Here is a 19,057-nt window from a genome sequence, read left to right as displayed (position 1 = left end):
CATCCAGGCCAATTTTCAGCTTTCAGCGCTGTCACACTTTGACTGACAATTGCGTGGTCATGCCACACTGTACCCATATGAAATTTTTATCATTTTTTTCACACAAATAGAGCTTTCTTTTGGTGGTATTTAATCATCTCTGGGTTTTTTATTTTTTACAAAAAAAAAGAATAAAGACAGAAAATTTTGAAAAAAAAAAAAGTTTTTCTTATTTTCTGCGAGTAAATTTTGAAAAACGGAAAATTCCTATCATACTTACCGTAATTTTCCTTTCCTGATAGTCTCCATGGCAGCCTACGTGTGGGTTAACCCCGCCTCCACTCCAAGGGTATAGGACCCCCCTCCCATAAATTTCAGCTCTCAGGTACAGCAGGTGTTCCATATCTTAGCCGAATCCAAGACGAGAGGGTGGGTACTCCGGCTGCCATGGAGACTATCAGGAAAGGAAAATTACGGTAAGTATGATAGGAATTTTCCGTTTTCCTGTCTGTCTCCATGGCAGCCTACGTGTGGGAAATAACTAGCTCACTCCACACGGGTGGGAATGCTTTAGCAAAGAAAATTTTAATTCATGCTATTTGCAGACAAAACAGTCAAACCAAAATTAACTGAGGACAGAGAAGCAGGCTCTACACAATAGTGGGTCATAAAAGTATTGACTGATGACCACGAAGCCGCTCTGCAAATCACATCTGGAGCCACGTGCCGCGAAGCCGCCCAGGAAGTAGAGATACTCCTTGTAGAGTGCGCCGTCACCGCCTCCGGAGGAGCCAGCCCCTCAGCTCTATAGGCCTGTTGGATAGCTGCCACTATCCATGAAGCGATAGTCCTAGATGAAGCAGGTTTACCTCTGTTCTTTCCCCAGAACAGGACAAAGAGGTTGTCAGACTGCCTGAATGGTGCAGTTGCTTGAAGATAGGCTTTTAAGGATTCTCCTACATCCAACGGATGAGGATTGGACTCATTAGATGAACGGAAAGTAGGCAGGACAATCTCCTGATTCTGGTGAAACACTGAGGTGACTTTCGGATTTGAATTCAGCCTGGGTATCAGTACTACCCGATCCGGAAAAAAAAGTCAAGAATGGTTCTTTACATCCGAGAGAACTTAATTCAGAGACCCTTTTAGCCGAAGTAATGGCTACCAGGAAGACAGTTCGGATGGTCAGGTCCTTGATAGAAGAAGAGGAATCTATGCCCGATTTGGAGAGGGCATTTAGGACAAGAGGTAGATCCCATTTCGGGAACCTAGGTCTTCTCTGAGGATTGAGCCTGATTGCTCCTTTGAAAAATTGTTGGATTAGTGGGTGTTGGGCCCACATGACCCCGGAGAAGGCTGATAAGGCCGAAACTTGAACTCTAAGAGTTGCCACTGAAAGGGGCATATCCAGACCAGCCTGAAGAAAACTTAGTATTTCTTGAATCCCAGGGACTGAGGAAGACATACCTTCAGGATATGCAGACTCCATGAATCTTGCCCAGATTCTACAGTATACTTTATTAGTACTTGGTCGTCTAGCATTCATCAAGGTGGAAATGGCTGTAGATGGGCAGCCGAGCGATTCCAACCTTTCCCTCTCAAGAACCAGACCGTCAACCGGAGAATTGCAGGACAGGGGTGCACTGATGTTCCCTGAAGAAGCAAGTCTGGTCTGAGGGGAAGAGGGACCGGGTCCCGGTAGCTCAGTTGTAGGAGTAGCGGAAACCATGGCCTGTTCGGCCAGAAAGGCGCCACCATCACTATCTCCACACCTTCCGCTTGAAGTCTTTGCAGGAATTTGAGAATGATGGGTACTGGAGGAAAGGCATAAGCCCTGCTGAACTCCCACCTGTCGGTTAGTGCATCTGTCCCGTAAGCTTGAGGACACTTGCCCCTCGTGACATACTTCTCCAACTTGTGGTTGCAAGGGGAGGCGAACAGATCGACTTCGGGAGATACTCCCAACGACAGAATCCATTTGAACGACTCCACATGGAGCGACCATTCGTTGTGGTTCAACTGGACCCTGGACAGAAAATCCGCTTGAACATTCTGTGAACCTGGGATGTAAACTGCCGAGATGTTTACTAGGTGAGTCTGGGCCCAGGACATGATCGGGTCTAATTCTCGTAGCAGAGAGAGACTCCGTGTCCCACCTTGTCTCTTCACATAAGACACTGCCGTGGTGTTGTCCATCCGAATCATTACAGATTTCCCCTCTAGCAGGTGTTGGAAAGATCGAAGACCCTGGTAGGCTGCTCGGAGTTCCAGTATATTGGAGACTGGAGTGTGTCTCTGAAAAGACCATCTCCCCTGTGTCATCTCTGTCAGACAATGAGCCCCCCAACCTGAGTTGCTGGCGTCTGTTGTGATTATAGTCCATGAGACTGGAACCAGAGAATGACAGTTGAGCAGATTCCTGCGTTGCAGCCACCAAAGAAGACTGTATCTCATGCTGGAGGAGATATGAATGTACTGATCTTTCTCTTCTGTGTTCCATTGTTGTAGGAACCCTTTTTGGAAGGGCCTCATATGCCAGAGAGCCCATTTGACCATTGGAGCCGTGGACACCATGGTGCCAATGATTTTGAGGCACTGAGAGGCTTTCAGCCGAGGAGAGGAAAGAGCCGGAAGGATTCTCTCCCTCACTACCGGTATCTTCTCTAATGGGAGAGAGATTGAATTCTCGACGGTGTCGAATTGCGCCCCAAGATAGACTAGGCGCTGAGTAGGCTCCAGCTGACTCTTTTGTAGGTTTAGCAGCCAGCCAAACTCTTTGAGGGTCGATATGACCTGATCTCTGTGTGCCAATAACTGATCCTTTTCTTGAGACAGAAGCAGAAGATCGTCTAAGTAATGATGTAGACGTATACCTTTCAATCTTATGAAGGCTACCACTGCTAGAAGAACTTTGGTGAATACTCTGGGTGAGGTAGACAGGCCGAAGGGTAGGCAAATGAATTGCAGATGCTGATTCCGAACACAGAAGCGAAGATATTTGTGGAAGTCGGTTGCCACAGGTACATGAAAATACGCATCCTTTAAATCTATTGAGGCGAGCCAATCTCCCGGCAGTACTGCCCTTTGAATAGTTGAGAGTGTTTCCATCTTGAATTTTTCGTTCTTTATGAACTTGTTCAGGTATGTGAGATCTATAACAGGTCTCCAGGCCCCGTTCTTCTTCTGGACTAAGAAGAGGGGTGAGTAAACCCCTTGAAATTTTTCTTGTTCCGGAACCGGAGCTACCGCTCCTTGAGCCACCAAGGCGTCTACATAGGCGAGCAAGACTTCTCTTCTCTCTTCTAGACAGGGTAAATGAGTTGAGATGAATCTTGGAACTGGATCTGCCAGAAATGACCATCTGTGGCCTGTAGAGACCGTCCTGACGGTCCAAAAGTCCGTGATTGAGGCCGCCCAGACATGCTGAAAATGGAGAAGACGTGCCCCCACCTGACATGCCTGGACGGGCCCAATCTCAAAAAGATTTAGTGGAATCTTGTCCAGCAGGCGCTGGATTTTTTGATGACCTCCGAGTAGAGGATTGACCACCTCTCCAGTTTCTTCGGAAATCTCTATTAGGCTTGTAAGAGCGTGCATCTCTTGATCTCTCCGTGTATTGCCTCCTAGGTTGAGGCTTCTTCTGACCAAATAGTCGTCTGTCTTGCGGGAGGAAACCTGACTTTCCGCCAGTAGCCTTGGCAATGGCGCTGTCTAGTTTGTTTCCAAAAAGGGAAGTACCCTCAAAAGGGATCTTACACCATGCCTGTTTAGAAGCTGGATCTGCAATCCACGGGCGAAGCCACAAGGCCCTCTTTGCTGTTACTGAGGATAGCATCGATCTGGACAGAAGACGCAGAACATCAATAGATGCTTCTCCTAAAAACACTGAAGCCAGCTTGAGTTCGTGAATAGGGGAACTTTCTACGGCTTCTTCCGAGAGACTTCCAAGTTTGGATTCTATATCGGAAACCCAGACTTCCATGGCTTTAGACATTGTTGCTAATGCCATCACAGGTTTGCAGGCCGCGCCGGCCGTCACAAAGATCCTCTTTAGGTCCAGATCTATCTTCCTATCCAAAGGGTCTTTGAAAGAGACCGCGTCATCTAGTGGCAAAGTGACATGCTTTGCTAATCTTGTAACTGCCGCATCCACAAGAGGAGCAGATTCCAGACGGGCGACATCTTCAGGTTTAAAGGGATATAATTTCCCAAGTTTGGAGGATAAGGAAGACTTACTATCCCCTTTACTCCATTCTTCAGTAATCACCTCTTGTAATTCAGAGAGGGAAGGGAAGTTGATACGCTCCTTACCAAGGTGCTTGAAGAACTTCCGCTGCTTTTTCTGAGGAGACACAGGATCCTCCCATCTGAGAGCTTCTTTAATGGCTCTGATCAGGGGTGAAACTAGGGCGAACTCAAAGCCGCCTACAGCCCCTTCTTCTTCCGAATCACTGTCAGATGACTTTGCAGAAGTAATACTCGGTTGAGAGGGGCCTTGATCTTCCTGCACTTCCCCTGGAGAACTGGATGTGGTGGGACCAAGTGGTGGGACTGTACCCCATTCTTTCAGGGACTGTTGTACTATTCTCTTCACTAGAGATTCCAATCTTTGATCCTTTTGCCCCCTCCCACCGGCTGCATGAGCAAAACATGGCTCACATAGGGACTTGTCCTCCGGGACATGCGCCCCACAACCCCAACAGGCTCTCTGGTGTGTGCGGTGACTCTGGTATCGTGTATGGTGTCTGGGGGAGGAATTGGAGCGTCTCCCTTGTTGCCTACTCCCTGATGGAGATTCACGGCGTTTAGATTTGGAGGATGAACTCCCACGAGGTCTGACAGGGTCTCTTTCTTGTGGTAAATCAGGCCTGGGAGAGCTGATGGAAAAAAGAGAAAATCGGGGAGACACTGGATTTAGCCATGACCTAGGGACCAGCAAGCCCTCCCCGCCCCCCCCTCTGAAAAATGCCAGCACCCACCTGTTGTGAGAGGGCTGGCCACAGGAGGGCGGTGACGCAGGATCCATACTTCAGGCCAAACAACCAGACTGATAAAGAAAGGTAATACATATCAGACACCATGTCAGTGATACATTGTGAGGTGACAACCCTCCGCCCTCCCCCCCCCTCTGCAGTCAAGTCTCCATTGCACATACCTGTAGCAAGGAATCCAGAGACACTGGGAAGCTGCCGCAACGCCCACAGTACATTCCCAAAGTACAGGGGAATCGTCAGCTGTTTAAATCTCCCGCCGGAATGACGTCAGCGGTGATGCGGCCGCGATCGCTAATGCGCATGTGCGAACCAAGCCTCGACTTCGCTCGCGGCGCACTGCGCATGCGCGGGACCACGAAGCGTCTACCGATTGGACGCTAGAAGCAGAGGAGGAAGAGGAAGGGTTTGTTGGAACGCAGGAAGGGTTTGCTGGAACGCAGGAAGCGTTCCAGCGCCATTGGGCCAAACAAACAAATTGTACAGTGATAGAAAAAGAGACAAACAAAGTGTACATAAATAACAAATACCGCTGCCATGAAGGGAAGCAATGCGAATCTTCAGACCCATGTCAGAGAATGCCAATCAAGCTTCAGTCAACCGCAGAGAGCAGGGGATTTTAAATGTCACTCACCCGCCCGTGGCTGGGCTCTGGACATGCAGACACCATCCAAAGTATCCTAAGGTAAGCTGGACGTAGTAAGACATCAGAAGTGTAGGTCCTTGGAGGAGGACAAAAAATGAACACCTGCTGTACCTGAGAGCTGAAATTTATGGGAGGGGGGTCCTATACCCTTGGAGTGGAGGCGGGGTTAACCCACACGTAGGCTGCCATGGAGACAGACAGGAAATAAAATTTTCTCCTTCACTGATGTGCGCTGATGAGGCGGCACTTATGGGCACTGATGAGGTGGCACTTATGGGCACTGATGAGGAGGTACTAATATGCCGCACTGATGAGCACTGATAGGCGGCACTGATAGGAGGCATTGATAGGCGGCACTGATGAGCACTGATAGGCGGCACTGCTGGGCACTGAGAGGTGGCACTGAGAGGTGGCACTGCTGGGCACTGAGAGGCGGCACTGACAGGCGGCACTGTTGAGCACTGATAGGCGGCACTGATGGGCACTGGCGGATGGCACTGATGGACACTGACGGGTGGCACTGATGAGCACTGATGGGCGGCACTGATGGGCAGCCCCATCAGTGCCCACACTCAGTGCCCATAGTGCTGCCAGTCAGTGCTCATCAGTGCCTAGATGAGCAGGCACTGATGGGCACTGACTAGCAGCACTATGGGCACTGATTGTGGGCATTGATGGGGGGCACTGATGGCGGGCACTGTGGGCACTGATGGCGGGCACTGTGTGTGTTTTTTTACCTTTAGTAATCAGGGCACTGGTGATCAGTGCCCTGATTACATCGCTGTGTGTCCCCAGCAGCTGACGGCTCCCCCTCCTTCCTCACACTGCAGGCTCTGTGTGAGGAAGGAGCGCCGGCGATTAGAGATAATCTCATATGTTTACATATGAGATCATCTCTCATTGGACGGCTTGATCACGTGGTGAATGGCCGCTTTGATTGGCCATTCACCACGATCTGTGATCGGCCGTGTCCAAGGGACACGGCCGACACAGATTCTCCCCCATGCGCGCCCGCGGGGAGAGTCTTTCTGGGAGGCCGTTTAAAAACGGCCTCCCGAAAATTCAAGTCCGTGCTCTTTTGGTGGTATTTGATCACCTGTGCAATTTTTATTTTTTGCGCTATGCACAAAAAAAAGCGACAATTCTGAAAAAAATCTATATTTTTCACATTCTGCTATATAACATTTCTCGAAAACAAAAAATTAAAAAATCAAAATGTTTTAACATTTTAGGCCAATTTGTTTTCTGCTACATATTTTTGGTAAAAAAAAATCTCAATAATGGTTTGCGTAAAAGTGATTGCATCTACTAACTACGGGAAAGATTTATGTCATTTTTATTTATTTTTTTTTTTTTTTACTAGTAATGGCAGCGATCTGCGATTTTTACGGGACTGCAACATTGCAGCGGACAGATCAGACCCCTAACTGACATTTTTGACACTTTTGGGGGGACCAGTGACATTACTACAGTAATCAGTGCTAAAAATATGCACTGTTACTGTAATAATGACACTGGCAGGGAAGGAGTTAACATTGCGGGTGATCAAGGGGTTAAATGTGAGCCTAGGGGAGTGATTCTAACTGTGGGGAGTTGTGGCTTGTGGAATGACCATAGAGACCTGTAATCCTATATAGAAGGATCACAGGGGCTCTATGATCATTCCAGGGAGAAGAACGGTCAGCTGTGTTTACAACAGCTGACCGATCTTCTCAGCGGGGGATGATCATGGGTGTCAGGTGGCAATCGGAGCCGCCTGCCCCGTGCATCAGCTTCCCCGCTGACGACAGTTACGGCAATTCGCGCAGGAGCAGCTGGCTGCCGCAGTACATCTGCGGCTGGCGGTCGTAAAGAGGTTAATGAGTAATTTTCTTTACTTGTAGAAAATTTCTTTCTCAGTTTTGAGTGAGGAAGGGTTAGAACCCCCAGATGGGTTGTTACTACTCTGCAAGGCACTGGTAGAGAGATTTTTCCTAATTGCCTGTCCTTCTGACACAGTTTTACCAGACAGATATTGAGGGAAACTCCCCAACTTTTTTTTGGTAGCATAAGAAAGGCTAGAATCACTATTAGATTTTTTTTTTCTGTTTGTGTCCCTATTGCACATTTTCTTTAAACCACTTGCTGACCAGCCACTGTACTTTTACTGTGGCAGGTCGGCTCTATTACGCAAAATGCAGTACCTGTACGTTGCTTCGTGTAATAGATAGTGGGGGCGCACGCGCCACCAGAGGTGCGTGCATGCGCCGATTGGCCTGAGGGGGAGCCAATCAGCGGGTTCTGCTGGCCACCTGTGATCACTTCCCATGGAGACAGAACAGCGGTCTGCCTATGTAAACACAGAAGACCGCTGTTATGTCAGAGATGAACACAGGGATTCCTCCTATTTAGGAACACAGGTCTCTGTGTTTATCCAGTGAGTTGATCCCCCGTACAGTTAGAAAGCACTCCCTAGGAGCACACTTAACCCTTTGATCGCAACTGGTGTTAACCCCTTTCCTGCCAGTGTACAAAATTCAGCCTAGCGTTCACTCCGAAGGGGAAGACTGGCGTGCTGCTCTCCTCAGGCAGGGAACTCCAACATGGGTACATAGAAAAAGAGAGAAAGGAGGCGCAAACACCTAGTGCATTACCCGTGGTCACTGTTTGCAAAATTTTAATAAAATGCCAAATGCATACTCACAGACATGAAGATAATAAAATCATGTTACAAGAATCCACCATGTGTGAACTGGAACAAGTCCTTCAATCAGGACCTCTAACGCTTTTCGGGGGTCAAGCCCCCTTCCTCAGAGCCCCGAAACGCGTTAGAGGTCCTGATTGAAGGACTTGTTCCAGTTCACACATGGTGGATTCTTGTAACATGATTTTATCATGTCTGTGAGTATGCATTTGGCATTTTATTAAAATTTTGAAAACAGTGACCACGGGTAATGCACTAGGTGTTTGCGCCTCCTTTCTCTCTTTTCCTTTCCTGCCAGTGTCATTAGTACAGTAACAGTGGATATTATTAGCACTGATTACTGAAGTAATGTCACTGGTCCCCTCAAAAGTGTCAGCTAGGTGTCTGATCTGTCCGCCGCAATGTCGCAGTCCCGCTAAAAATCGCTGATTACCGCCATTACTAGTAAACTAGTAAAAAAAATAAAATAAATAAAAGTTGCATAAATCTTTCCCCTAGTTTGTAGGTGTGATAACGTTTATATACACTTTTTGGGATTTTTTTTCCAATAATATTCCCAAATTTTCCCAAAAATATCTGGCAGAATACATATTACCTAAACTGATGAACAAAATTCGATTTTTTTATTTATTATTTTTTTATTATTGAGAATTTTTTATAGCAGAAAGTAAAAAATATTGTTTTTTTTTTTTTTATCAGAATTGTCGCTCTTTTTTTGTTTATAGCACAAAAAATAAAAATTGCAGAGGTGATCAAATACCACCAAAAGAAAGCTCTATTTGTGGGGAAAAAAGGACATTCATTTTATTTGGGTACAGCGTTACGCAATTGTCAGTTAAAATAACACAGTGCCATATCGCAAAAAATTGCCTGGTCATTAAGAGGGTAAAACCTTCCGGTCCTTAAGTGGCTAACTTCTTGTCTGGCAAAGTCAGAGTCAGTGGGCTGGAAAGTGAGTGCAAATCACTATAACAGAGCCCAGAATAGAAGTAAAAACCAGACAGGGCTTCTAGTTCTTACTCACGCTATCTAAAACAAAGACAGACGTACAGTATTTGGTTGATGTATACTTTAGGTAACACAATTATTTTTTAAAGGTACCCTGTTTATGGTTGGTGTAAGATCTGGGTAGGACAGTTCATCTTTTAGTGTCTTCAAGTCCTCTAATGCTTCTTGGATCTTCCCTTCAAGCCCATTCAAGCCTTTTCTACTTTCCCTTGATTGGGATACAGTTGCCATTGCTGCTACCACAGTTTTTGCAGACTCCTGTGATGACTGGTATGCAGAGCTCACGATGGTAAATAAACCTATGAAGAAAGCACAATTCTCTATGTTATAATATTCAATATAAGGGTTAATCCGCCAAAAAATTATATTTCAGTTTTTGATAGATGGTGGAGAGTCAAACTACCTGAACGTTTCTTATATCCCACAGAGACTAAAATAATAAGATCTCTGTGCTTGAGTTTCTGGGCATGCACGCTTGCTGCTCTCCCTGCCTAATTTCAATGTATTTATATCAAGGATAATGCAACGGGAGATTCTTCACACAAAGATGGGAAGAAATATACAACAACCTCACAGAAAAGGAATGTAGAATACTTTGGCAGGAGCATCTTGCTATTGGAGAATCCAAGACAAATATGATTTAAGGCCCACCAGGGTGCATCTTTATTCAAAATATGACTTTTTGGTGGACTTACCTATTCATACAAGTGCTTTAACTACTAAGATTATTGGCATCAATGTACCTGAAGCATTTTGTGCAATGGCATTTCCTTGCTGGGTCATTTTCCTCTGGTAAAGCATATTAATGCTGGTATAGCTGAGCCCCAAGGAGTTTAGGTCACTCGGAAGAGACTCCCAATCTTCCAAAGGTGGCAAGTTGGGATTTAGCTGTCTCACTTCTCCTCTGTAAAACAAAAATAAAAAAGGTGTTTTGTTTCTCTGTAGGATTAGCACCCCACCAACTCATATTGGTGTTAATGAACAACAACATTACCTAATAAACATCTAAAGCATTCATTCAAAATAAGCTATTGGCAAACGTATCAATACCTTATTCTATTTTTTGTGTTACTAACAAATGTGACCGCTGTCTGGGTTGTATAAACTGTATGTAGAATATAGCTACATACAGTAAAGAATGCTTCAGCCACGGTATATGGACTTCCTGAGATAAAATCAAGTCAACATTAAATAAAAGGCTTCCTCTGACTGGCCTCCGATTGAGATGGAGAACGTGATATTATCTGCACAACTCTCCACCTCAGCCAACCAGAAGAAGCCTTGTATTATTTAATAATTATACAAAGCTTCCTCTGACTGGCCTCTGATTGAGATGGAGAACGTGATATCATCTGCACACCTCGACACCTCAGCCAATCAGAAGAAGCCTTGTATTATTTAATAATTATACAAAGCTTCCTCTGACTGGCCTCTGATAGAGATGGAGAACGTAATATCATCTGCACACCTCTCCACCTCAGCTAACCAGAAGAAGCCTTGTATTATTTAATAATTATACAAAGCTTCCTCTGACTGGCCTCTGATTGAGATGGAGAACGTGATATTATCTGCACACCTCTCCACCTCAGCCAACCAGAAGAAGCCTTGTATTATTTAATAATTATACAAAGCTTCCTCTGACTGGCCTCTGATTGAGATGGAGAACGTGATATCATCTGCACACCTCGACACCTCAGCCAATCAGAGGAAGCCTTGCACTCTTTCATAAATATACAAAGCTTCCTCTGATTGGCCTCTGATTGTGATGGAGAACGTGATATCATCTGCACACCTCGACACCTCAGCCAACCAGAAGAAGACTTGTATTCTTTAATAATTATACAAAGCTTCCTCTGGCTGGCCTCTGATTGAGATGGAGAACGTGATATCATCTGCACACCTCGACACCTCAGCCAATCAGAAGAAGCCGTGCACTCTTACATAAATATACAAAGCTTCCTGTGAATGGCTGAGCAGTGACCAGGCTGACTTAATTTTGTCCCAAGAACAGGATGGGAATTATATAGTATGTAGCTTATGTAACATTCAGTTTATACAGTGCTTACAGAGACTGCATTTCTTGAAGAATAGAAATCCTGAAGGAATTTTTTTTTTTTTTGTGAAGGAAATAGTTTACTTGGGACAAACTACAAATCCTGGGGTCAAAGAAAATATAAATCCAGCATTTCATATTGCTATTATGTGCCTACTGTACCATGTACTTGTATAAAAAAAGTATCCTCTTCTTTTTCTATTGCTTCTTGTAAAATGCTGATGTTCCAACCAGTCTTTCTGCTTTCCTATTAAAAAATGGGGAGAGTTCTCCAGCTGTGCTAGGAGCTCAGCTTGCTCTCCCACAATGTTTAGATGTGTCCTGACACGCCCCCCCCCATTCCTTTCTACACAGTTATTTACTGGGAAGATAAGTGTCCTGTTGTTTCTCCTCCCCTAGCTCTTAGGCAGCTAAGAAGAGAGGGTATGTGATCAATTATATAAAAATGGAAAAATGTTTTATTTTATATCTATACACTAATGTTTTGCCTTTTATTTCTAATTTAAACAGAATGTTTTTTTTTTTTTTTTAACAAGGTGAGGTTTTACATACACTTTAATCTTGAAGCATTTTAACATTCACAAAATCACCATGCAGGTGCTTCAAGAACAATAATAAATATGCCTCTTTTTTACATTTTTTTTAGCTAGGTGCTGCAGAAGAGGTTTAAAAATCCTGTGCTTTCAACACAGAGGAAAATAAGGTCCCCACTGTACACTGCTCCAATCAACATCACTCTTGAGCAGGACTGGTAATTATAGCAGTGTACAGAAGGACATGTCAGAGTGCTGGGCTGTCTATAGTGTGTGGGAGCAGCAGTCTTGAAGATATAAAAGAAGTGAAACAAGGCATCTTCATAAGGGACCGTTACCATGTGTGCATTGCATTTCAGGTGCAATACCCCGACCACTATATAACATGCATTTTCATCAAAGCACATCAAATATGCAGCAACCAGGATTTCTTTTACACATCCCACCCAAAACACACACATATAAGAAAAATGTAGTAAAACTTGGTTCTGTTGGATTAACTTACTTGTACTCCTAAATATCAAGATTTAATGTCAAGTCTGCGACTGACCCACCATCCCTCCGGGCCCCTCAACCCATCACCTTTCCACCTGACCTCTTTTTTTATCTCTCCCCCTCTCTCTAGTGGTGCTCTCTTTCTGTTTTCTCATTAGAGATCTGGATCGGGACAATATCACCCGAATGTTACGCGGTCCAACTCTTCATCCACATTAGAACATCCAAAGCTAAAATACCCCAATATCAGAATACAGTCATTATATTCCTCACAATAGTTAAGTCTGTGATGGACCCACCATCCCTCCAAGCCCCTCAAACCATCACCTTTCCACCTGACCTTCTTTTTTTTATATTTCCCCTCTCTCTTTCATGACTTTATACCATTATGACTAATTTTTGCAAACCTTTTTCTGGTCTGCCCTTGAAAAAGGAAATTAAAACACACACACACATAAAATACACAGATGTGAATGGGGCCTTATGTAGCCTGACTGCATTACAGAGATAGATTATAACCGTTCAACTGGGCTTTAAACAAATCTAGCACACACCATCAGGATTAGGTATTGAGCAAGTTATAATTTGTGAGTTTATATTTGTGGCCCCTCTGGCAGCAGACATAGTCAGACAATGCAGTAAGACCACATACCAAGGTCACATACAGATTTAGGAAAGTATACAATTCATTCAATCTGAAGTAGTTAGAGACATATTATAGGTGTATTACAACTTTCAAGTAGTAGAGAGAAATATGCATGGATCTAGCTGCAATCTTGAACTTCTTACACTGTAATGTGAATAACCGCTCCTGTTTTTGTACTATCTTGCTATTGGGCAAGGCTAATACATTTGTCTAAATTAATTAACTGTTAAAGTGTTACTAAACCCACAACAGTAAATTCAGTCTGTATATGCAGTAAAGCATGCTTGTTATACTTATTGTGGAACCTAATGTGTTAATCCTCTGTATTGTGTATAAAAGCTGTGTGATCCTGTCTCTCTGATCCTTCATTAAGAGTCAGGCTGCACATGCTCAGTTTGGTGTGTATTGCTGGAAAGTTTTTCTTTTTTTCTTGGGAGAGTGCATGTGATCAACACAAGGCCAATCAGCACTGTCCAGACAGAGGGTCAGGGGAGAATGAAAACTCCTCCTACAAGCCTCACTAGGAACTGATACAAGTCACAAGACTGTTATATACTGCTGTTGAGGAAAGGTATTTAGCAGTTTATATTTTCTAAAATAATTGTATTTCTATATTCTGTGTACTGTGGGACACCGGATATAGTGAATGCAGATTCTGGGTTTAGTAACACTCTAATTCCAGTTCTGTGGTTTCTTCTGTTATCTCCTTTGTTAATGTGTGTATGAAAAAAACATGATCTAGATATAAATAAACATAAGTGACCCCCATTATGTGTTTAGGGCATTTACCAAGCAATGTACATAATTCAGATTTAGTACTATGACATTTCACAAAAAGAACAAAATGCGTAGCGTTCTACCGCTGGCATTTCCTGTGAAGGGTTACATAACTGGAAGATTTTAAAAGTTTCAGTAATAAGCCTGCTTTGAACTTTATGTTAACATTGTGTAAGATGTTCAGTGATTGTTATGTAACAGAAAGGAACATGTAATAAATACTGTAATAGAAAGGAATGTGTAATAAATAATGTAACAAAAAGAAATATGTATTAAATAACATAACTGGAGAAATTAGAGTTAAAGGGAATTTTTTGTGGTTCTGTATATATTTTCTATGTTCGTACGTTATAGTCATAACTGGTAAAAAAAAACAAATTAAATATCTGTAGTCAGATAAAGTCAGATGGCTCCTTACAAAACCAATATTGCTCTAGGAACCCTTGTATTGTGTACAAAATATTTATTTGTAAAATGAAGATTGCATATACAATATAAAAAAAAAAAAAAGATTAGCAATGTAAAAACGTCTAACAATACAGATAAAAGAAATCGACCCCCAACCATTCGTTTCCTTTTGAAGATGTAGAAGAAAGGCTTTGTAGTTAGATACTGTATGTATCATTATCAAATCTGAGCTCTTAGGTAGTTAATATTTGCTTTATTAACTACTGCAGGCAATCATTCAAAGGCAGTAAACACTAACTGGAAAAAATACACATGGTGGCGGTAAATGCGGTAAACACAAATATCACATACTAAAAATGTACCTATACCGATTCTGTAGTCCAATTTTTTGGGGAAGGGGAAGATTAGGAGACAAAAAATGCTCTGTACTGACTTTTCATATACTAGTGTTTTCTGACTACACCACGAGATGCAGCAGTTTTTGCTGGGTGGATTCTACCGAACAGGAACATTGCACAATAACTTGAAAAGGGAAATCTGGTGTAATTTAGGTTCAGGTTTTAAATGTTAGTTTATTCATTTCTAAAGGTAAACTCTGCCAATACATGACGTGTAGGACTCACTACTGTCTTACCTCATTTTTGCCAGTTGGTTCTCCATCTGTAAAAGCTGATTGTCTGAGACACCTGACCCACTTGACAGTGTTTGAATACGCTGAAGTTCATCTCTGCACATGGCTAGCCGTGGTCCAAAGTCTACAGCGGATTGTCCCCCTTCTAATGCACTTGTGTTTTGTAGAGCTTGCATTTGAGTGCCAAAAGTTCTAAACTCACTGTCGTAAAACTGGTAACAGGCATGGCATTGTCTGCAGTCTGGGTATGTGTTAGTATATCCTCTTTGGCAAGAGTCACATCGTACTCCAATGATGCCTTGACGACACAAGCATTTTCCAGTGGCCTTATCACAACCAACATCAGTGGTTCCTTGGAAGTCACAATTGCATGCTACATGAAAAGAAGATATAACTGTTAGTTGATTTTAACATCTTAGTGAAAGGAATTATCACAGTAGCATGCCCAAGTAAACAGACCCATCCCTTATCTCCTAGTACAAAAACCAAAGCAAGTGTTTTATACAGTAAGTACATGATATTTCGAAAAAATGTCAGTAGGCAAAAAGTAACAACTCATCCTTCACTAGTATATTGACTCCTGAATACTTAACGTGGTATTAAACTTTTATACCAAATAACTGTTGAGGGCGCCAACCCAGTTGGAATAAAAAAAATGCCACTTTGCAGGGTGTTGTGATGTATTTACTTGCTTATTATATTATGGCAAAATAGGTTGAAGTTTATGGCACATTAATTCCTATAAGCCATCACACATTTATGCCAGTTTTTGTATTGTATGTCATGAAAATCATTTTTTGGGTGTGTTCCCTGTATACACATTTTCTTTTAACAGCACCTTACGTTATTGGTTTTCCACTAAACTTTCATAGTATAAAAAAAAAATGCTGGCAGGCAGGGGTTTTATAACAGAAGACACATTAGTGGTCTCCTTTTTCATAAATTCTTCTGCCTACTTGTCAGCCGTAATGAGCGGTGCATGTGCAGCCCAGATCATGTTTTTGGCACCTGCTGTGTGGCATGGTGACGCAACTTCCCCGCACATGTGTAAGAGTGATGTCACCATGGCCATGCCATTCAAGCATCCAAAGAGTGCAAACCGGGAAGGAAGACTGGGTTAAGATGGAAGGGGTCAGGACCTCTTGAAGATGTGTCAGTGCAGCGCTGGAGGGCTACGTTTGATGGGTGTGTCTGCCATAATGTGCAATAATATTCAATGCCATAATGTGCATAAAATGCAATGTATGCTAGTAGATTATGGCATTAACCTCCAAGAGACCCTAAAAAAAACCTTAGAGTTAAATACTGCTTTAAAGGTGCCTTGACAGGATGGATCTTCGTAAAATGAAATGTCGTGCTGGTTCTAAGTTTTTAAGCAGTGCAACCTAAACTTACTTTTTTTGTTTCATTTATATTTCTATTGCACATTTCTCCTAGGGGCGCACTTTATATGCAGTTGGGCAGATGGTAACTTGTTGGAACATCTACAAAGCTGAAATATTTCAGCTAATAAACAATTATTTACCCAAGATAAAAGTTGCAAGTTGCATGTCTGCTATGTCTGCATGGAGTGATGTGTTTAGTAGTTAGACCATTGTCTGAAGTCTAAACATCAGCTGATGTCCACGGCCAACTTAAGTTGGTACTGTAGGCTGGTCTGTATTGTGGTCATGCACTCTGTACTTAAGTAGAATTAAAGGCAAAACTTTTTATTTTAAATTTTTGATAGAGGGTTAAAAACCCTGTCGTTTTTTAACTACATGTGTCCCATTGTGGAGGTTTACATTCACTTCCTGTTCCAGAGTCAAAACAGGAAGTGAGAGCAAATCCCTGAAAATTAAGGGAATCCCCAAACTAACTAGAACAGACCTAGGCTTACTGGACCACTTGAGCGCTTACAGTGAGGAAGGACAGGTTATGCAAGCACTTTGAGTTAGCAGCTATACTGACTGTGCTGGACTAAAACATATCCAGGTTGTTAACTTGCATCAGTCTGTAAACATTTGATACCTAAAATAATGTTCCAGTAGTAGTTGTCCTGGATATATATGTAATCAGCACAGCTTACATTTTCAAAACATCAATATTTGTTTCCTGCAACGTTATCAAATATTCTTCATGTAATGTAGCACACAAGCCTAATATACAAACCTCTACATCCAGTCTGCAAGTCTCCATACATCCTAACTGGGCACTCAGTACAGCGCTGACCACCGAAGCCTTCTTTACATAGACACTGGCCAGTTACCTAAATAGAGTAAAATAATATATTATAAAAATATGAAAAAGTTATAAAACACTAGAAATCCAGAACTTTAGGTTAAACTGCCAAAACGGGAACTTTGAAAGACATGTATTGATGCTGCCTTTGATCAAAAATCGAACATTTATATATTGATAGTTGACCTTTTTTTTTACCATAGAGACGGATCCTCTTACTATACAGTAGCTGCTAGCAGTATGTAAATGTGGTATATTCTGAACACACCCTGTACCTGATTACACTGAAGGCTATATGAGTTCCTGGGATGACAACCGCACTGTTGACAGCCCCTTCCACTAGCAAGATTCCAATGTTGGGAGGCACACTGATCACACCGTTGGCCTATAACATTTGGAAGACAACGACACTGTCCTGTTTCACTGTCACAAGGCTGGTCTTTCTCTGTCCCCTGAAGGTCACATTCGCACTCTGAAACAAATAAAAAAAAAATCAAACCTTTTAACAATAAAACAACCACATTGTGCGTGTTCTTCTGTTTCCTCCCACACACCAAAAGACATGCTGGTAGGTTAATTGGCTCCCGTCTAAATTGGCCCTAGTATGTGTATGAATGAAAGTGAGTTAGAGACCTTCGATTGTAAGCTCCTTGAGGGCAGAGGCTGATGCGAATGTTTAATATGTGTAAAGCACTGTCTAAGTTGATGGCGCTATATAAGTACCTGTAATAAATAAATACATTTGTTTTAAAAAAAAACACAACTGCATTACAAGTATGCCTGATGTGTAGACCTCCCAAACCTTTAGTCAAGGTTGTGCCTATTTTTGCCAACCCTTGTATTTTGCAAGAATCTGAAATTGGAATTGCTTTGATAAGGGGCTCCAAAAGCTGACATTATAGTGTCAGATCTCTTACAGAGAATAAAGTTGGAATTTGGCCATGTTTATTCACATTGTCAGACCCTAACAGGGATAAAATAATTCTGCTGTAGATACCAAACGTTGTCATTTTGTCATATTTTTTTTTAGATTTATTTATGTTTTACAGGTATTTATATACCACTGCCAATTTACGCAGTGCTTTACATGCTGTAGGTTCACATCAGTCTTTACCCTCAAGAAGCTTACAATCTAGAAAGCTGGAGTACCTTAAGATAAGCTATGCAAGCACAGGGAGCAAATGCAAACTCCATGAAGATAGTGTTTGGATGATATTTACAGGGCCATCTTTAATGCGGGGCAAAAGGGGCAGGTACCCCGTCAGTCATTGTTGTGGGGTCCAAAGCAGCTACCCCTTGAGCCAGCACTGCCTGCAAATAGCTTTCCTGGTGTAGCTGGGCAGCCAATCCTCTTTTCTCCCTGACTTATCTGCCTGTCCTTTCTGCTAGATAACTGTGCATGGAGCTGGCTCACCCCTTCTCCCCTGTTACCAATCAGCAGGGCGGAGAGGAGCATCGTGGGACATGTAGTCCCCAGAGAAAGGCTGCCCATTGAAAAAATTGTGGATCACCTACAGCCCCCACCAAGCTTTGCAGCAGTAAGGAAGAGAGAACCAGATTTTCCCAGGCAAAGTTTGCTTCTCAAGTTGGCTACCTGGGCAGAGTGTGTGAGAGGACCGTGCTGGGTATTCCTGTGCCTGTGCCAGTGAAAGCTCACCGCTGTGTGTGGGACTACCAGAAAGTATAGAGTGTTACCTGAGTGCGGAGGGTCAAAGCTTCTGCCAGGGTAAGGACCTGCTGTTCTCCCTACCAGAGCTGCCACTTGCAACCCAGAATGAATGAACACCTGATCAGAGGGATCACTGCTGCTGTCACTGGGCCTTCGTGAGAGAGCTACTTGTTGCCACCGATATAGACTGAGCTATTAGGAACTACCTACAATGGGGGTGGGGGGGCAATAAAATGTTTTTCCCAGGATCCAATCAATATTAACCACTTGCCGACCGCCCCACGCAGATTTACTGCGGCAGGGAGGCTTGGCTGCGCA

General features: G+C 43.1%; 1 protein-coding gene across 1 annotated transcript in view; it reads right to left on the bottom strand.

Annotated features, from left to right (window-relative positions):
* The window catches only part of LAMB3 (laminin subunit beta 3), a 105,517-nt gene that overhangs the window by 20,107 nt on the left and 66,353 nt on the right, over positions 1-19,057 (bottom strand). Inside the window, exons 12-16 of the mRNA XM_082244658.1 lie at positions 17,346-17,542; positions 17,002-17,098; positions 14,854-15,223; positions 10,051-10,211; positions 9,401-9,606 (exon numbers count right to left, since the gene is read on the bottom strand). Of these exons, the coding sequence (XP_082100784.1) occupies positions 9,401-9,606; positions 10,051-10,211; positions 14,854-15,223; positions 17,002-17,098; positions 17,346-17,542 (1,031 nt within the window). The remainder of the gene's footprint in view (positions 1-9,400; positions 9,607-10,050; positions 10,212-14,853; positions 15,224-17,001; positions 17,099-17,345; positions 17,543-19,057) is intronic.

This window comes from Pelophylax lessonae (genome assembly GCF_965119305.1).
Source record: "Pelophylax lessonae genome assembly, chromosome: 2".
Lineage (NCBI taxonomy): Eukaryota > Metazoa > Chordata > Amphibia > Anura > Ranidae > Pelophylax > Pelophylax lessonae.
This window is presented reverse-complemented; position numbering and strand designations above follow the sequence as displayed.